This window comes from Heptranchias perlo, chromosome 18 (genome assembly GCF_035084215.1).
Source record: "Heptranchias perlo isolate sHepPer1 chromosome 18, sHepPer1.hap1, whole genome shotgun sequence".
Lineage (NCBI taxonomy): Eukaryota > Metazoa > Chordata > Chondrichthyes > Hexanchiformes > Hexanchidae > Heptranchias > Heptranchias perlo.
Window position 1 is genome coordinate 49,649,820 of NC_090342.1, and position 21,191 is coordinate 49,671,010.

A 21,191-nucleotide genomic window follows, 5' to 3' on the forward strand; every position below is an offset into this window, starting at 1 on the left:
TCAATATGCCCAGACGCCACACTCCAGCCATCACGCTTGGTTACAGATGCAAAGCAATCTTTAAAAATAAAGCCTGTGACTCAATGCAACCTCGTCTGCCCTGCACCTGAAGCTAATGGGCACTTTTCAATATGCAAAATTCATTGACCCAACAACAATTATAGTCTGAGCCTCTTTCTGCTTTACAGTTAGACTTCCTACTTAAAAAAGAAGATAGCCAGTGTGATCTCTAACTGATCTGAGCGTTGATTTCAAGAGTGCAGAGCAATTATGCCTTAAAGGGACACACACTCTATACCTAAAGGGACGCAGCAGAACAACACAATGAGTGTTTTGTTGTATCCTGACTCGAATCAAAGATGGGTAAAGATGGAAAGGTGAAGATGACTGGAGATGTCTCCCTATGTTGCACATCACTCACAGCCAAAGAGGCCAGCAGGCAACCTGGTTGCACTCTCTTGCTGATGTTAATTTGTAACTGGTTATGAAGAGGCTGAAGTTGATTCTCTCTCTCTGTTTCCCCTTCATTCTTCACTGTCTGTGGAGTGGCAATTTGCCTAACCTTTTAATCTTCCCTAACAACTCAAATGTTATGAATTAACAGTAGAGCGAGCTTGCATTTGTACATTATGTTAGCATGTCCCAATCCGCTGTTAGATAGGCAAACATGGCAGCCATCTTGCTCATAGCAAGGTCCCACAAACAGCAACTGAATAATAATCTGGTTTTGGTGGTGTTAGTTGAGTGAGAAATGTTAGCCAGGATACCAAGAGAACTCCTTACTTTTCTTCGAATAGTGCCACGGGATCTTTTATGTCCACTTGAGCAACAGACAGGGCCTTGGTTTAATGTCTCACCCAAAGGTATGGCACCTCCGACAGTGCAGCATCCCAACAGAACTCCACTGAAGTGTTAGGCTAGATTATGTGATCAAATCTCTGAAGTAGGCCATGAATCAGAGGCGAGAGTGCTACCACTGAGCCAAGTTGACACTTGAGAGCAAAAAAGATTGCTAAGAATTCAAACTTAAATGGACAATACAATGCCAACAAGATATATGGCCAGATGACTAGTGTAAAGGACACTGACAGAATTCAAATTAAGGAAAAACCTCAGAAATGGCAACGGGATTTCAATACAGGTAAAGATGATGTTTGATTACACTGGTACAGCAAGATGACGACTCCGAAGAGTGTCCACTGGTAACAGTGAAGGCAAAGATTGTGGGTACAATTATGGACCATTAACTGAAAACATCCACTCAGTTAGAAGCTGTTCTCAATGATCAAGGGCTACGATGCATCTCAAAAGTATTTGCCCATAAGTTAAAATGTTTTTCTAGTCCTGTGGGTTGCACTGGGGAGGTGACATTTAGAGTACTGTGTCCAATTCTGACCTTTAAAGGGCACTGATGCACTGGAAAGTTTCAGGGATGCACAATAAGGATATTTCTGATACTTAGGGCTCTCATCTGTGAAGAGACTCCCAGTATTGAATACATTTTTATCACAAAGATAACTTTGGGGGGGAAGGAGGAATCCAGGTCTCCTTTTGTTTTGAACCAATGTGAGCTTCAATCTTTCTCCCTCGAGAATTTGGCATTGACCTACATACTGGCACAGTTGGATATTTTACTTCCAAGCCATTTGTAGGATCATGCATTGATTCGGGTGCATTAAGTGCAAGGAAGCATCAATAATGTGGAGAGATGCTGGTTTCGTAACTTGAACTGTGAGAGCAGAATGAGACAAAAACAAGCACCAAATTAAAAAGCTTTGAACTAGATATTGGAGGCCATTTTCCTCATGGATCTTGTAGATATGCGGAAGAGTGACCCAGCAAAGAATCAACACTACACTGACTCTTTTTTTCAAGGGCCAGCTGAATACTTGGTTCGGAGCAGAACTGAAGACCATGAGATTGAGTCCGACACACATACTGAACGCTCAGTGGAATATGATGTGCAGCCAATACAATGGAAATATCATCCAGTTAATTTCAAATAATGTAGGCTGTAACGTTAGACAGGGTATTTTGAGTTTCATCTTCTATGTTTTTGGAGGGGGGTGGCAGGAAGATATTTCCCAAACCTTTACCCTCTTTGAAGTTTTACCGATAGTTAGCCGCCTCCTCTAAGGGGTACAGAGGCCTAGTGGTTATGGTACTGGACTGGCAACCCAGAGGTCATGAGTTGAAATCCCACCATGGCAAGTTGTGAAACTCAATTCAATAAATCTGGTAATTTGGGGGCTGGCACCAGAAAAATGACCATGAAACCTGTTGTAAAAACCCAACTGGTTCACCAATGTCCTTCAGAGAAGGAACCTTACCACCCCTACCTGGTCTTGCCTACATGCCACACCATTCCCACACTATGTGGTTGAGGTTTAATGCCCCCAAGGCAAATAGTGACGGGCATTAAATGCTAGCTTGCTAGTGTCGCCCACATCACAAGAACAAATATGAAAAAAATATAGTATATAGAGTAGATATGTAATGTGTCTAGTTCTGGTTTGAGATACGCAAGAGACATTCAAGCCCTGGAGGTAGTGCGAAAGATAGTGCAAGCCTGATTTGTAGTGTAAAGGCACTGAACTATGAGGTATGACTGGAAAAACGTGGTCTTTTCAGCCGTGACTTCTCAGAGGCTTCTTTTCAGCCGTGAAAAGAGGCCTCTGAGAAGTCACCTCGTAGAGGTAAATAAGATAGTAAATGGTGTAGAAAAGGTCAATCCAAAACATTACTTCATGTTAAACCATGACAGTAGGACAAGGGGGTACAGGGTCAAGCTATTACAAGGCAAATTAGCGATCAACATGTTGAATAGACTTGCGCACTTTCATGCAGGCGAAAACCCTGCAAACATTAAAGAAAAAGTTAGACACTGCGATAGGGGGACTGTTGTTTTCTCTGGATGGTTGAAATAGGATGGGCCAAATGACCTCCCTCATCTATCTGTTTAAGAAAGAAGGAACTTGCACTTATATAACGCCCTTCTCAACCGTAGGACGTCCCAAAGCACTTTACAGCCAATGAAGTACTTTTGAAGTGTAGTCACTGTTGTAATGTACGACTCCCACCGTACTGCACTGAAATGTCAGGCTAGATGTTGAGCTCAAGTCTCTGGGGTGGGACTTGAACCCATGACCTTCTGACTCAGTTGCAATGTCACTCAGCCAACTGACAATCTTACCCCACCAGTGACCTGAACCTCCATGTTGATTGCTGCCTGTCATACCTCAGATGTAGATGCAGGATAACTGTTGTCCCAAGCGAATTTCTGGAAGTCTTCTTTACATAGAGCTGTAGTCTAACAGCAAGAAATTCATGTACCTGGAGCCTGGCTCACTATCATGATCCTCCCAGAAGAGAACAGTAACAGACAAATACAGTACAGACACTAGATTTATATTTAGGAGCTGGAACGCTCACTTCAACCCCCGACTCAAGCCTCGTCCCCAACATTCCAACCTGCTCCCCCTCTTGCCCTTTGGCCCTGGTTTTGAACTTCCCAAAAGGTGGCACTTTAAGCTATGTTACAAAATTTAATGGAAGATCATTAAATGTTCTTATTTTTGACAAAAAAAATCAGTGTGGGTTGGATCGTTAACTACTTTCTTTTTTCAAGGGAAATAGCTTCCATCTTATGGATGTTTCATGGAATGGCCAGAACTGGAGTCAGGCCATGCAGAGAATTCATTCTGATATGTAAATTGCATCATTAATTCCATGGACAGGCACGCACGGGGGGCCTAGATGCCCAGGAACATACACCACTGTCTGCAGAGGGAACATTAGGCCCCGATCGCAGCACAGAGGAAAGCAGTTAATATGCTACCTTCATATTACTGCAGTTGCAAAGCAATGGAGCAGAATACTATTGTGCTCACCAACAAGACAGAGACAATTACTGGGCTCTGACTGAGTGAATCTATTTCCACATGCCATTAATTCAGAGCTTAAGGGCAAAAAGAAAACTGACTCATTATTGCAGCTAGAGATACGAGTCATTCCTTTTGCTCAACTTTAGCAGGCATTTTCCCAGTTGTAGCAGTTTACTTAAAATCAATTTACAATATTTGTTTTAAATATGCCCAGTGCCATTTCAATTCGCCCCACCTGTTATGGAAGTGTCTGAAAGACCATTATTTATTTGAGCTCTTCGGTTGTGTGGTAGGCAGACATTAATTTATAGTCAGCAGTGAGCAGCAATGAAAATGAGAACTGATCAACATTAAAACAAAAGAAGATTCAATTTGTCTTGGCACTGATCTAAATAAAACTACATCAATTACTACAACATCTACGACAACTACTACACCAACTGTAACATGTACCAAAATACTATTACACCTACCACACTAACTACAATATCGACACGAACCACAACACCAACCACATCATCCACTGCTCAAAATACAACACCTATTGCACCAATCACAGCATCTACTACATCAACATCAACTGCAACAAGTACAAGCTCTACTACACCAATTACAGCATCGACTACATTACAGCAACTACAAAATCTACTGCACCAACTATAGCATCTATTACACCAACCAAAAAATCTACTGCACCAACCCGAACATCTACTGCACCAACTATAGCATCTATTACACCAACCAAAAAATCTACTGCACCAACCCCAACATCTACTGCACCAACCCCAACATCTACTGCACCAACCCCAACATCTACTGCACCAACCCCAACATCTACAACACCAACCCCAACATCTACAACACCAACCCCAACATCTACAACACCAACAAGCCAGGGGATCAACCCTGGTTCAATGATGGGTGCAGAAGAACATGCCAGGAGCAGCACCAGGCGTACCTAAAAATGAGGTGCCAACCTGGTGAAGCTACAACTCAGGACTACATGCATGCTAAACAGCGGAAGCAACATGCTATAGACAGAGCTAAGCGATTCCACAACCAACGGATCAGATCAAAGCTCTGCAGTTCTGCCACATCCAGTCGTGAATGGTGGTGGACAATTAAACAACTAACAGGAGGAGGAGGCTCTGTAAACATCCCCATCCTCAATGATGGCGGAGTCCAGCACGTGAGTGCAAAAGACAAGGCTGAAGCATTTGCAACCGTCTTCATCCAGAAGTGCCGAGTGGATGATCCATCTCGGCCTCCTCCCGATATCCCACCATCACAGAAGCCAGTCTTCAGCAAATTCGATTCACTCCACGTGATATCAAGAAACGGCTGAGTGCACTCGATACAGGAAAGGCTATGGGCCCTGACAACATCCCGGCTGTAGTGCTGAAGGCTTGTGCTCCAGAACTAGCTGTGCCTCTAGCCAAGCTGTTCCAGTACAGCTACAACACTGGCATCTACCCAACAATGTGGAAAATTGCCCAAGTATGTCCTGTCCACAAAAAGCAGGACAAATCCAATCCAGCCAATTACCGCCCCATCAGTCTACTCTCAATCATCAGCAAAGTGATGGAAGGTGTCATCGACAGTGCTATCAAGCGGCACTTACTCACCAATAACCTGCTCACCGATGCTCAGTTTGGGTTCTGCCAGGGACCACTCGGCTCCAGACCTCATTACAGCCTTGGTCCAAACATGGACAACAGACTGAATTCGAGAGGTGAGGTGAGAGTGACTGCCCTTGACATCAAGGCAGCATTTGAACAAGTGTGGCACCAAGGAGCCCTCGTAAAATTGACATCAATGGGAATCAGGGGGAAAACTCTCCAGTGGCTGGAGTCATACCTAGCACAAAGGAAGATGGTAGTGGTTGTTGGAGGCCAATCATCTCAGACCTAGGACATTGATGCAGGAGTTCCTCAGGGCAGTGTCCTAGGCCCAACCATCTTCAGCTGCTTCATCAATGACCTTCCCTTCATCATAAGGTCAGAAATGGGGCTGTTCGCTGATGATTGCACAGTGTTCAGTTCCATTCGCAACCCTGCAAATAATGAAGCAGTCCGAGCCCGCATGCAGCAAGACCTGGACAACGTCCAGGCCTGGGCTCGTAAGTGGCAAGTAACATTCGCACCAGATAAGTGCCAGGCAATGACCATCTCCAACAAGAGAGAGTCTAACCACCTCCCTTTGACATTCAACGGCATTACCATCGCCGAATCCCCCACCATCAACATCCTGGGGGTCACCACTGACCAGAAACTTAACTGGACCAGCCATATAAATACTGTGGCTACAAGAGCAGGTCAGAGGCTGGGTATTCTGTGGTGAGTGACTCACCTCCTGATGCCCCAAAGCCTTTCCACCATTTACAAGTCACAAGTCAGGAGTGTGATGGAATACTCTCTACTTGCCTGGATGAGTGCAGCTCCAACAACACTCAAGAAGCTCGACACCATCCAGGACAAAGCAGCCCGCTTGATTGGCACTCCATCCACTACCCTAAACACCGGCCCACTGTGGCTGCAGTGTGTACCATCCACAGGATGCACTGCAGCAACTCGCCAAGGCTTCTTCGACAGCACCTCCCAAACCCGTGACCTCTACCGCCAAGAAGGACAAGAGCAGCAGGCATATGGGAACAACACCACCTGCACGTTCCCCTCCAAGTCACACACCATCCCGACTTGGAAATATATCGCCGTTCCTTCATCGTCGCTGGGTCAAAATCCTGGAACTCCCTTCCTAACAGCATTGTGGAAGAATCTTCACCACACGGACTGCAGCGGTTCAAGAAGGCGGCTCACCACCACCTTCTCAAGGGCAATTAGGGATGGGCAACAAATGCTGGCCTTGCCAGCGACGCCCACATCCCATGAACAAATAAAAAAAAACCCCACAACATCTCCCGCACCGACCCCGACATCTCCCGCACCGACCCCGACATCTCCCGCACCGACCCCGACATCTCCCGCACCGACCCCGACATCTCCCGCACCGACCCCGACATCTCCCGCACCGACCCCGACATCTCCCGCACCGACCCCGACATCTCCCGCACCGACCCCGACATCTCCCGCACCGACCCCGACATCTCCCGCACCTACCCCGACATCTACTGTACCAACCACAACATCTACCGCACCAACCATGACCTCTAATACACCTACTAGGAGATCCTCTGCACCAATTACAATATCCACTACACCAACTACAACGTCCAATACACCAACCACGACACCTACCACTGCAACCACTAGATCTACTGCACCAAGCACAACCTCTACTGCACCAATTACAACATCCACTACACCAACCACAACCTCTATTATACCAAGTACAACATCGACTGCACCAACTACAACACTTCCACCAACCACAACACCCACGACACCAACCACAATCTCAACTACAGCAATTACAACATCTACCATACCAACAGGTCAGAAATGGGGATGTTCGCTGAGGATTGCACAGTGTTCAGTCCCGTACACAACCCCTCAGATAATGAAGCAGTATGTGCCCGCCTGCAGCAAGACCTGGATAACATCCAGGCTTGGGCTGATAAGTGGCAAGTAACATTTGCGCTAGACAAGTGCCAGGCAATGACCATCTCCAACAAGAGAAAGTCTAACCACCTCCCTTTGACATTCAACGGCATTACCATCGCCGAATCCCCCACCATCAACATCCTGGGGGTCACCACTGACCAGAAACTTAACTGGACCAGCCATATAAATACTGTGGCTACAAGAGCAGGTCAGAGGCTGGGTATTCTGTGGTGAGTGACTCACCTCCTGATGCCCCAAAGCCTTTCCACCATTTACAAGTCACAAGTCAGGAGTGTGATGGAATACTCTCTACTTGCCTGGATGAGTGCAGCTCCAACAACACTCAAGAAGCTCGACACCATCCAGGACAAAGCAGCCCGCTTGATTGGCACTCCATCCACTACCCTAAACACCGGCCCACTGTGGCTGCAGTGTGTACCATCCACAGGATGCACTGCAGCAACTCGCCAAGGCTTCTTCGACAGCACCTCCCAAACCCGCGACCTCTACCGCCAAGAAGGACAAGAGCAGCAGGCATATGGGAACAACACCACCTGCACGTTCCCCTCCAAGTCACACACCATCCCGACTTGGAAATATATCGCCGTTCCTTCATCGTCGCTGGGTCAAAATCCTGGAACTCCCTATCTAACAGCACTGTGGGAGAACCTTCACCACACGGACTGCAGTGGTTCAAGAAGGCGGCTCACCACCACCTTCTCAAGGGCAATTAGGGATGGGCAATAAATGCTGGCCTTGCCAGCGACGCCCACATCCCATGAACAAATAAAAAAAAACCCCACAACATCTCCCGCACCGACCCCGACATCTCCCGCACCGACCCCGACATCTCCCGCACCGACCCCGACATCTCCCGCACCGACCCCGACATCTCCCGCACCGACCCCGACATCTCCCGCACCGACCCCGACATCTCCCGCACCGACCCCGACATCTCCCGCACCGACCCCGACATCTCCCGCACCGACCCCGACATCTCCCGCACCGACCCCGACATCTCCCGCACCGACCCCGACATCTCCCGCACCGACCCCGACATCTCCCGCACCGACCCCGACATCTCCCGCACCTACCCCGACATCTCCCGCACCGACCCCGACATCTCCCGCACCGACCCCGACATCTCCCGCACCGACCCCGACATCTCCCGCACCGACCCCGACATCTCCCGCACCGACCCCGACATCTCCCGCACCGACCCCGACATCTCCCGCACCTACCCCGACATCTCCCGCACCGACCCCGACATCTCCCGCACCGACCCCGACATCTCCCGCACCGACCCCGACATCTCCCGCACCGACCCCGACATCTCCCGCACCGACCCCGACATCTCCCGCACCGACCCCGACATCTCCCGCACCGACCCCGACATCTCCCGCACCGACCCCGACATCTCCCGCACCGACCCCGACATCTCCCGCACCAACCCCGACATCTACTGTACCAACCACGACATCTACCGCACCAACCATGACCTCTAATACACCTACTAGGAGATCCTCTGCACCAATTACAATATCCACTACACCAACTACAACGTCCAATACACCAACCACGACACCTACCACTGCAACCACTAGATCTACTGCACCAAGCACAACCTCTACTGCACCAATTACAACATCCACTACACCAACCACAACCTCTATTATACCAAGTACAACATCGACTGCACCAACTACAACACTTCCACCAACCACAACACCCACGACACCAACCACAATCTCAACTACAGCAATTACAACATCTACCATACCAACAGGTCAGAAATGGGGATGTTCGCTGAGGATTGCACAGTGTTCAGTCCCGTACACAACCCCTCAGATAATGAAGCAGTATGTGCCCGCCTGCAGCAAGACCTGGATAACATCCAGGCTTGGGCTGATAAGTGGCAAGTAACATTTGCGCTAGACAAGTGCCAGGCAATGACCATCTCCAACAAGAGAAAGTCTAACCACCTCCCTTTGACATTCAATGGCATTACCATCGCTGAATCCCCCACCATCAACAGCCTGGGGGTCACCATTGACCAGAAACTAAACTGGACCAGCCAAATAAATACTGTGGCTACAAGAGCAGGTCAGAGGCTGGGTAGTCTGCGACGAGTGACTCACCTCCTGACTCCCAAAGCATTTCCACCATCTACAAGGCACAATTTTCACTGCACCAACCACAAAATCTATTGCACCAATTACAACATCTACTGCACCAACTACAACCTCTACTCGACCAACCACAACATGTACCATAGCAGCCATGATATCTACCACAGCAACCACAATATCCACAACACCAACCGCGACATCTATTGCACCAACTACAACATCTGCTACACCAACCACAACATCTACTGCACCAACCACAACATCTACTGCACCAACTACAACATCTACTGCACCAACCACAACATCTACTGCACCAACCACAACATCTATTGCACCAACTACATCTACTGCACCAACCACAACATCTACTGCACCAACCACAACATCTACTGCACCAACTACAACATCTACTGCACCAACTACAACATCTACTGCACCAACTACAACATCTACTGCACCAACTACAACATCTACTGCACCAACTACAACATCTACTGCACCAACTACAACATCTACTGCACCAACTACAACATCTACTGCACCAATTACAACATCTACTACACCAACCACAACATCTATTGCACCAACTACAACATCTACTGCACCAACCACAACATCTACTGCACCAACTACAACATCTACTACAAGAACCACAACATCTATTGCACCAACTACAACATCTACTGCACCAACCACAACATCTACTGCACCAACCACAACATCTACTGCACCAACCACAACATCTACTACAAGAACCACAACATCTATTGCACCAACCACAACATCTACTGCACCAACCACAACATCTACTGCACCAACTACAACATCTACCGCACCAACCACAACATCTACTACACCAACTACAACATCTACTACAAGAACCACAACATCTATTGCACCAACCACAACATCTACTGCACCAACTACAACATCTACTACAAGAACCACAACATCTATTGCACCAACCACAACATCTACTGCACCAACCACAACATCTACTACAAGAACCACAACATCTATTGCACCAACCACAACATCTACTGCACCAACCACAACATCTACTGCACCAACTACAACATCTACCGCACCAACCACAACATCTACTACACCAACTACAACATCTACTACACCAACTACAACATCTACTACAAGAACCACAACATCTATTGCACCAACCACAACATCTACTGCACCAACCACAACATCTACTGCACCAACCACAACATCTACTGCACCAACCACAACATCTACTGCACCAACCACAACATCTACTGCACCAACCACAACATCTACTACAAGAACCACAACATCTATTGCACCAAGTACAACATCTACTGCACCAACTACAACATCTACTACAAGAACCACAACATCTATTGCACCAACTACAACATCTACTGCACCAACTACAACATCTACCGCACCAACCACAACATCTATTGCACCAACTACATCTATTGCACCAACTACAACATCTACTACACCAACCACAACATCTATTGCACCAACTACAACATCTACTACAAGAACCACAACATCTATTGCACCAACTACAACATCTACTGCACCAACCACAACATCTACTGCACCAACCACAACATCTACTGCACCAACCACAACACCTACTGCACCAACCACAACATCTACTACAAGAACTACAACATCTACTGCACCAACTACAACATCTACTGCACCAACCACAACATCTACTGCACCAGCTGCGAGATCTACTCCACCAACCACAACATCTTCTACACCTACCACAACACCTCCTGCATCAACTACAACATGCAACTCTAGTGCGGAATCAAACCTGGTTTATGAATGCTAGTTGGTTGAGGGGTAGGGTGGAAATCTGTTGGCTCACTGAGCATTTCATAATCTTACAGGATTGTCTTGAATGGATTGAGAGCGTGAATGTTCCTTCCAGCCCTGTCGTAACATTTGGAACTCAACGGTGGTGAATGGAGTGCAACACAAGTCACAAGTATGATCCCACATATTTCTCCCTTTGTCCCGAGAATTCAACTTACAACTACAAGAACAACTTCTACATTTGTAACAAGTTTGAATTGATTCTGTAGCTTCCCAGTTTCTTAGCAGGAAATGCACAGCCTCATTCCCCTCAGATGTTTTAATTCATTATGGTAATGCACTCCATAATCAAATAACCTCTTGTGTGAAAACAATTCCTCTTAACCTCCTTTTATGTTTCTAGAATGAATGCTAAATTTATTACCTCTTGTTACCAATTCATTGACCAATGGAAAAAAGCATTTACAATTTACCCTCTCAAACCCTATCAACATTTTGAACACTTCTCTTCGATTCGCTCCTTAATCGTCTCTGCTCCAGTGAATACAGCCTTGGGTTTTTCCAGCCTCACATTGTAACTACATCTTCTCATCCCTGGTTATCAGCCCAATGAATCCATATTCCAAATTTTCAATGGGTCTAATATTCTTGCCATAATCAGGAGCCCAAAAGCCCTGGAAGTAGTCATAGCAATGGCCACCTCCTTGCTTCTGTGTAACAGACCACCGGACAGCCTCCAAATGATGAAGTTGCTAAGAACGTAGTGCTTTGTAAGAACGTAGAGCTGTCACCAAACCAGGAATGAGGGACTTCAGTTATGCAGAGAGACGAGAGAAACTGGGATTGGTCGCCTCAGAGCAGAGAAGGTTAAGGGGAGACTGAATAGACTGTTCAAAATCATGAAGGGTTTTGATAAAGTAAATTAGGAGAAACTGTTTCCACTGGCAGGATGATCGGTAACCAGAGGTCACAGATTTAAGATAATTGGCAAAAGAACCAGAGGGGAGAGGGGGAGAATTTTCTTTTATGCAGCGAATTGTTATGATCTGGAATGCACTGCCTGAAAGGGTGGTGGAAGCAGATTCAATAATAACTTTCAAGCCGGAATTAGATATCTAATTGAAAAGGAAAAATTTGCAGGGCTATGGGGAAAGGGTGGGGGAGTGGGACTAATTGGATAGCTCCTTTAAATACCCGGCACAGTCACAATGGACCGAATGGCCTCCTTCTGTCCTCTATGATTCGGTGAACTTACTTTCTGAAGTGAATCCACGGCCTCTAAGCAAACTTCTCCTTCTTCCTTATGTTATTTGACAACCCAGTGAGGCAAAGGTGCAGCTGTACAAAATCTGTGGGTTTCTTCATCTGTATGTTGCTATCGACATCATGGATTGGGTCCATTTCATGGAGGCGATGCCCGCTGTGCCAAGCATGGAAACAGAGCGTAGGACAGACTGCGGGTGGCTGCTACCATCCGCTGTTTCACACACACAGCCTTAGCATAGTCCATATTCATGTCAGCTGGCACATGTGAGGGAGATTCATGGATGCACATCATGGGCCAAGGAGGATAGAGAGGGAAGGGGAAATGGAAAGGGTCTGATTAGCCACACAGAGTCTGGCATCTAGACCGACTCTAAATAGACAGGGGCCCCAAAATTGCTGGGGTTAGAGGGCTTGTCATATTTACAGTGGTGGGGGGGGGGGTGGCATTGGGTATCATAATATGGGTCAGAGCCAGGCTCCACTGGGATTCTGTTCCATTTGGACTGTACCTTTAAATTCTGGTCATGGGGTTCCGTGGGAGGATCGTCCGCCCAACCACCCCCACGTCAATAGGGCGGGAAAGTTTCTTGTCTTCCCAAGGAAATTCCTCTCTTTATGCCATTGAAAGCCCACAGCTGAACTCGTGTCAGTTGAGCCCTGATGTGAGCCCCTTAATGACCTTCTAAAGACTCCAAATCTTTACTAGAGTGAGATAATTGCTCCCGGATGGGATCCATTATTTTCTCTAATTCAAGTGGCTCCCATGGAAGCCGAAGAGTTTCTAAACACGATTTTTCTTTAGCCCATTTGAGCCTCCAGAGGACATTGCTCTGCCTTAGAGGTGCAGATTGGCTTCGGCTTGGCAACCGCTGCTGATGCGGACTTGCAGTTGGCTGGCGGCCCACTTGGCTATTTAAATTAACTCGTCCCTGGAATTTGGGATAGGGGTCTTGGGCCTTAGGTGAGTGAGGATTCTGCTCCACCTGTACTTACACTGGTGGAGTGGGGCCTCAGGAATTTCCAGGCCAGAATAATCAAACCTGCCCGGCAACAGACAGGAAAAGCAAACCTGCCCGGCAACAGACAGGAAAAGCAAACCTGCCCGGCAACAGACAGGAAAAGCAAACCTGCCCGGCAACAGACAGGAAAAGCAAACCTGCCTGGCAACAGACAGGAAAACCAAACCTGTCCAGCAACAGACAGGAAAAGCAAATCTACCCGGCAACAGACAGGAAAAGCAAACCTGCCCGGCAACAGACAGGAAAAGCAAACCTGCCTGGCAACAGACAGGAAAAGCAAACCTGCCTGGCAACAGACAGGAAAAGCAAACCTGCCTGGCAACAGACAGGAAAACCAAATCTGCCCACAACAGACAGGAAAAGCAAACCTGCCCGGCAACAGACAGGAAAACCAAATCTACCCGGCAACAGACAGGAAAAGCAAACCTGCCCGGCAACAGACAGGAAAACCAAATCTACCCACAACAGACAGGAAAATCAAACCTGCCCGGCAACAGACAGGAAAACCAAATCTACCCACAACAGACAGGAAAATCAAACCTGCCCGGCAACAGACAGGAAAAGCAAACCTGCCCGGCAACAGACTGCATAATCAAAGCTGCTTGCCAAGACAGGATGAGGAAACCTACCAGTGCACAGTATGGGCGTCACTTCTCCTCCCCACCTACGAAATATCACAATAGTTGGGGGGATGTATTATATTATACTCAGTATGTTATGGTAAATACTTTTTACAATTGGTCCACTCACTGCACTTTCTAAGAAAATGTGAAACCTTTTGGGATCTTGTCATTATACCCGAGTTATAAACAGGGCCTTGCGTACAATACTGCAATTTCGTGCCTCCTTCAAAGCATGGAGGGGCAGCTGGAGCCCCTAGGTGATGAGCAGCTGTTACCTAGACACTGCATGATCCTTCCCTGCACCTTTGGGTCCACTGTACTGCTTCCACCATTCGGTCTTGAACTGGACTAGCTTCTGTGTTTCCCTACATTAAAACAGCGGCAACACTCAATGGCTGTGAGGTTGCGAAAGGCGCTATATTAATGCAAGTTCTTTCCTTCTTTCGCCACCATTTTAACAGAAGCATGAACCTAAAAGATTAGTGGCCCCATTTGAGTAGCAGGAAAAAGAATGCTTTAGATTTCTAAACTTAAATCCCTTAGAGCTTTCAACACCTGATTTCTGGACAATCACTTAAAAACCAGGACAGACTGTGCCTTTAATCCAACTGCAGCAAATTAATCAACAGTCAGCTATATGTATAATATTTTCATAAAATAAATGTACACCTGTATGTAAAAAGGCTTCATAAGTTGTGAATGTACTTTCTAGACGACCTAATACAAAACAAAAATTGAACGTTGAGGGTTTTTTTTAAAACAAGTCCATTTTGCTCCAGTTGCTTCTGTGTCACAAGATGCAGCATTAATAGTTATTAAGATTTTCAATTCATTTTACTCTATAGCAAAAAAAACCCGTTATGTTTTGGACTGGCTGATCTTCGCCTGTAAACTCTGCTTCTACTTTCACTGCAGTTAGAGGTAATCGCTACAATTTGAAATGCTTCTCTTCCTTCAGCCAAGTACAAAGGGCACTTCGAAACTCATTAAATTATATCATTTAAACCTCATTAAAGGTGTGGTATTTTCTCATTAAATCTACCATGCTTCAGCGGATCAGAGAATTATTTGTTCGAACAATTAAAACGGAGAGTTTGAGAACTTCGCAGGGTGAGCGCAACTGTTATCACTAACCATAAACTCGGTGGGGTGGGGGAAAACACATTAAAACCAGGTGTCACTTTGAAATGGGAAGCACAAAATATTTTTATTAACACAAGTTACTTACTGTTCCCTTCCCTCCCTTCAGTTTTTTCCTCTTCCAACAACATTGCTGCAAAGAATGTGTGAGGGAGCGTGTGTGTGGGAGTGTGTGAGAGTGTATGTGATCATAACCAGATAACTTGCCAACACTCACTATCTAGGCTCACCCACTAAGAATGGGCAGTTGGCAAAGTTCTAGAGCACGGCTGGCACCTATTGAACTGTACTCCCTTCTTCAGGGGAACAAAGGGAGATGTGCATGTGGGGTTATTATATACACATTATATATATTATATACATACACACACACACAGGTACATAAAGTAAGAAATAGGCTAGTGGAATGTTGGCCTTTATCTCAAGAGGGCTGGAATACAATGGGAAGGAAATGATGCTTCAGTTGTACAGAGTCTTGGTCAGACCCCATTTGGAGTACTGTGTTCAGTTTCAGACATCGCAGCTCAGGAAGGATATATTGGCTTTGGAAGGGGAAATAGTGCAGATTCACCAGAATGATATCAGGGCTTAAAGGGTTAAATTATGAGGGCAGGTTGCATAAACTTGGCTTGTACTCCCTTGAGTCTAGAATGTTGAGGTTGTGTGATCGAGGTGTTTAAAATGATAAAGGGATTTGACAGGGTAGATACGGAGAAGCTACTTTGTCTGGTGGAGGAATCCAGGACAAGACGGCATAATCTTAAAATTAGAGCGAGGCCATTTAGCAGTGAAATCAGGAAGTACTTTTTCACCCAAAGGGTAGTGGAAATGTGGAACTCTCCCCCAAAAGGCTGTGGATCCTCGGGGTCAATTGATATTTGCAAAACTAAGATCAACAGATTTTTGTTGGGTAAGGGTATCGAGGGATATGGAGCAAAAGCGGGTAAATGGAGTTGAGATACAGATCAGGCATGACCTAATTGAATGGCGGACCAGGCTCGAGGGGTGGAATGGCCTACTCCTGTCCCTATGATATCTTACACACACACACACACACACACGCTCACCCCTTTAATATTTGCTCAGGGGATATGGGCGCACCGGCAAGGCCACTTTTATTGCCCATCTCAATTGTGATAGTGATTGTCTTTATAACTGAGTGGAATGCCACTTCCGAGGGCATTTGAGAGTCAACTAGATAGAGTGGGACTGGAGTGACGTGTAGGTCCAGACTAGACCGAGGTGGCAGGCACCCATCCCTGAAGGATATCAACTGGGTTTCTACTACAGCCTGGGAGTTTTTCTTTTTCTGGTCCTCGCCCACAAATGATCAGATTCAATGAATTCAGTTTTCACAACTTGCCGTACCCCTATATGGAGAACTAGGGGCAAGCGAGTTGTAAAGCAACATCCTACAGCAAATTTCATCTCACGGCACAAACGTCTGTCAGCTCACCCACACTTGAAGTTTAATCAGCAGCATGTTTGTCAAGTACTGGTGTTCTACCCACTCCCAGCCCAGCGATGACTGAAGGGGGTTTCCAGCTGGCTACCAAACAGCTGCTCGTAGAGATGGGTAGCTTCCTTCACCCTCAGGCAGGAGAAAAGAGACGGGACAGCAGCACTTAACAACGCAGGGCTGATTATAACTCAAGTGCCAGTGAGGGGGTCCTGGCTTTTTTTCACAAACAGCTTTGCTACTGGAGTCTAGCAAACCAGCTGAGGGAATTCGACCCCGGTATATTGTAAGTCAGCCCTTTGGGTTTGACAAAGCCTGCAAAAAAAAGTGTCCCCCACAACTCTAAACAACTGACTAAATGCCAACCTTGGCTCAGTGGTAGCACTCTCGCCTCGAAGTCAGAAGGTTGTGGGTTCAAGTCCCGCTCTAGAGACTTGAGCATATAATCCAGGTTGATGCTCCAGGGCAGTACTGAGAGGGTGCTGTACTGTCAAAGGTACTGTCTTTTGGATGAGATGTTAAACCAAGGCCCCTTCTGCCCTCAGGTGGATATAAAGGACCTCATGGCACCAATTCTAAGAAGTGCAGGGGAGTTCGCCCCAGTGTCCTGGCCAATATTTATCCCTCAACATCAGGGGAAAAAAAACAGATTATCTGGTCATTATCACATTGCTGTTTGTGGGACCTTGCTGTGCACAAATTGGCTACTGCGTTTCCTACATTACAACAGTGACGACACTTCAAAAAAAGTACTTCATTGTCTGCAAAGCCATTGGGACGTCGTGAAAAACAAATTCTTTCTTTATTTCTCTCGGGAATTTTGACAATTCCCATCACGTCAAATCACTTGTTCTATTGATAAACCCAAACACACACACACACACACACACACAAGTAATAGGAATATAATTCATGGATTTTATTTTCTGCAACCTACAGTACAAGATGTTGATTCCTAAATTCTGCTGGTGTCTAGTATTTTGAAGTTAATGGAAAATTAATTAAAAGCATCACTCGACTGATAAATGCTTTGGGAAACCATTGTAAGGATTGAAAAAAATCAATAAAACCTCATTACCACTCAAACATGCCCCAGATAAGTGCAAGCTCAAATTCGCCAGACTAATCAGACTGAACAGGCACAGGCAGCGGCCCTGAAAATCTGAGGGCCGCGTTCCACTAATGGCGCATCTCGACTTTGCTTCCATTGGTCGGGGGGGAGGTGGTGGGGGAGAGAGGGGGAAGGAGATGCCCAGGGCCCCCTCTTCCACACTGAGACTGCATGCATTTCCCCTCCACGGCCCCCTCTGTTGTGGGGCCAATCCACAAAGACCTAATGTTCAGGGATCCAGGTTGCTCCTCTGGCCTGGGCCCCATCATTGGGCCTACTTCTGGAGGCTGGGGAGGCAGGGGGGGCAGGAATTCCTACTGTAGCGAGTCCCTGCTCCCCCAGCCCCGTCCTCTCCACACAAGGAGGTTTGCAAGGGGCGGGAGGAGGCTCGGCTCCGTACAAGGCCGATTGGCAATCCCTAACTAGGGTTGAAATCCTGCGACTCGGGGTCCTGGCTTTTGACCGAACCACTCTGCCGCTGGAATTACGACAGGAGTCCATCAAAACAGCTGAGGGAATTCGACCCTGGTATTTCGGAGGTCAGCCGGTTGGGTTTGAAAGATAAAATGAGCACCTCTGATAGCTTTGTGGGTAAAGGCATTGCAGAGTGTCGCATTAATCGAACAGACCAAAGGTCCCAGGTTCAATCCTCAGTCAGTGCTGAGTTAGCTGATCTAAGCCAGGAGGCAAGAATTGCAGTGCTATAAAGGGCCTCAGCACCCCAGGACTGGGGAGGGGGAAGGGAACATTTGGCTGGAATTCCTAATCCTGATCGCTATCCTGCTGGAAAATGCACGTGTGTGGACATTGAGTGCAGACACACGAACAACGGCCAACCATAACTGCTGTTCTACATGTTCACCTTGCTTGTGAAATAAATCAGCTTATCCGAGCTCAGAATCTAGCTTGATACTTCAGCGCAGTACTGAGGGAGGGCTGCACTGTTGGAGGTGCCGTCTTTCAGATGAGACATTAAACCGTCTGCCCTCTCAGGTGGACGTAAAAGATCCCATGGTACCAATCGAGGAAAAGAAGGGGAAGTTTTCCAGTGTCCTAGCTAACACCTATCCCTCAACTAAGACATCAAAAAACAGATTAACTTGTCATTTATCACATTGCTGTTTGTGGGATCTTGCTGCGAACAAATTGGCTGCCGTGTTTTTTTCTATTACAACAGTGACTGCACTTCAAAAATACTTAATTAGCTGTAAAACTCTTTGGGACGTCCTGAATTTACTATCTAAATGTTCTTTATTGATTCGTATCAAAACATGTCTCAACAAGTGCGTGCTTGATCCGTCACCTGTGGAGAGATTGAAGAAGTACGTGTGCAAAAGACAGATATCTGGTTCAGTTCACAAAGGGGGTACTGTTGTTGCACCCTGGGTCCTGCTCTCGTGCAGTAAATGGAGGGCAGTGCGAGTCAACTCCCGTGAAGGCAAGACATTCAGGCCGCTTTTCGGAGTGACTGATGTCACCGAACCTCCAGCTCCATTTAGTCCCATTCCTCTAATGCCCTTTTAAGTTTTTCTTTTCTAAACATTTATCCACTTTCTTTTTAAAAATTACAATGGAGTCTGCTTTTTTGTGCCTAGGAGTTTTTCTTACCTGACGATGCCAAATAACATGTCTCCACACGACAGTTACTGGAGGGCATAACTCTTTGGTGAAGTGTTTATACGTTGGTGCATTCCAGGTGGTTGGTCGTCTTCAATTACCTTTACTTCCTGAGTAATCATGAGTGGAAGAGCAAAGCCCAGCACACATCCATGTCATTGATGAAGTGAGGCAGATGCCCGGAATCAGGGAACAGGGTCCCCCATGGAGCACATCCATCAACAGGAACGGACACATGTTGTGTTGGCACAGTTCCAAACTGCAGTGTTGTTTTTATATCCTCGCACTCTTCCCTTGGAGAGAACAGTGTGACGTAGTGGAAGGATTCGCAGGCTGATTAACAGTTTGACAGGCCGCGACGTGAACGCTCCTTCCATGGCCGTAGCCATCTTTTACCAGCTGATACGGTGGTTAGGAGGGTTTAATGGACTCCAATGACCTATGCAATGAGGGGGAGGCTGCCCACACCCAGCGGACATGAGTTTCCCACTGGATGTCAACCCAGAATTTAAAGTCGGAGCTCTGGTCACCACTCGCCGGGACTGTCTGGGGTGGGGTTCGAACCCTGCACCTTCTGACTCCGAGGTGGGGATGTTACCTCTAAACCAAAGGTTCGCCCCCAAACTGCATTGAAGTAGTTTTATGAAAAATCAGATATCTCGGCCCACCACTCTCGGAGGAACTAATTGCACAACAACTTATAAAGCATCTTTAATATGGTGATCAAGGAGTTTCACAGAAGAGAAATAGATGCCGAGCAGCAAAGAAACAAAGGAGAGCAAATGAATCAATGACCAGATAATTTGTTGTTGGTTGGCCACAGTCTCCAACTTCACCCTAGGTTGTGCTCAAGGCTCTGGAGTGGGACTTGTACCCACAACCTTCTGACTCAGAGACGGGAGTGCTACCAATGAGCCAAACTGATGCTTGAGGAAGCCTAAATGAGGTAACAATGGTCAAGGGGTGGGAGATGGAGGAAGGTGGAGATAGCTAGAGAGAGAGAGAATGAGAGAGGGAGAACAAGAGAGAGAGAAAATAAGAGAGAGCGTGCAAGCAAGAGACAGTGAGAGCATTCCAGAGATGTCTGAAGGCTCCAGCACCGTTGATGCAAAGGTGGGAGGCGGACTGCACGAGGCCAGAAGTGGAAGGCCATAGGGTGTGACTTGGAACATAGAACATAAGAAATAGGAGCAGGAGTAGGTCATACGGCCCCTCGAGCCTGCTCCGCCATTCAATAAGATCATGGCTGATCTTCGGCCTCAACTCCACTTTCCCGCCCGATCCCCATATCCCTTGATTCGCCTAGAGTCCAAAAATCTATCAGTCTCAGCCTTGAATATACTCAATGACTCAGCATCCACAGATCTCTGGGGTAGAGAATTCCAAAGATAGAGCTAAAGGAGGCTCCAGAAACAGGGTGAGGGAATGTTTGATATGGATTTTTAATTGCAAAACCTAATATGGAACTGAGTAATACTGTTCTGAAAAGTCCACGTTCAATCCATTGCCACAACTGACCTCAGCATCACTGGGCTAAGGAGGGAAGGGAATAATCAGCCAGGGCGCTC

At 46.8% G+C, this 21,191-nt stretch overlaps 2 protein-coding genes across 2 annotated transcripts in view; one reads left to right on the plus strand and one right to left on the minus strand.

Moving 5' to 3' along the window:
- The window catches only part of nrcama (neuronal cell adhesion molecule a), a 233,674-nt gene that overhangs the window by 140,975 nt on the left and 71,508 nt on the right, over window positions 1-21,191 (minus strand).
- Window positions 2,598-11,373, plus strand: LOC137334466 (GATA zinc finger domain-containing protein 14-like). The gene is made up of 5 exons (XM_067999146.1): window positions 2,598-2,696; window positions 4,501-4,836; window positions 7,154-7,381; window positions 9,049-9,276; window positions 10,222-11,373. The coding sequence occupies exons 1-5, from the start codon at window positions 2,598-2,600 to the stop codon at window positions 11,371-11,373; spliced, it is 2,043 nt and encodes a 680-aa protein (XP_067855247.1).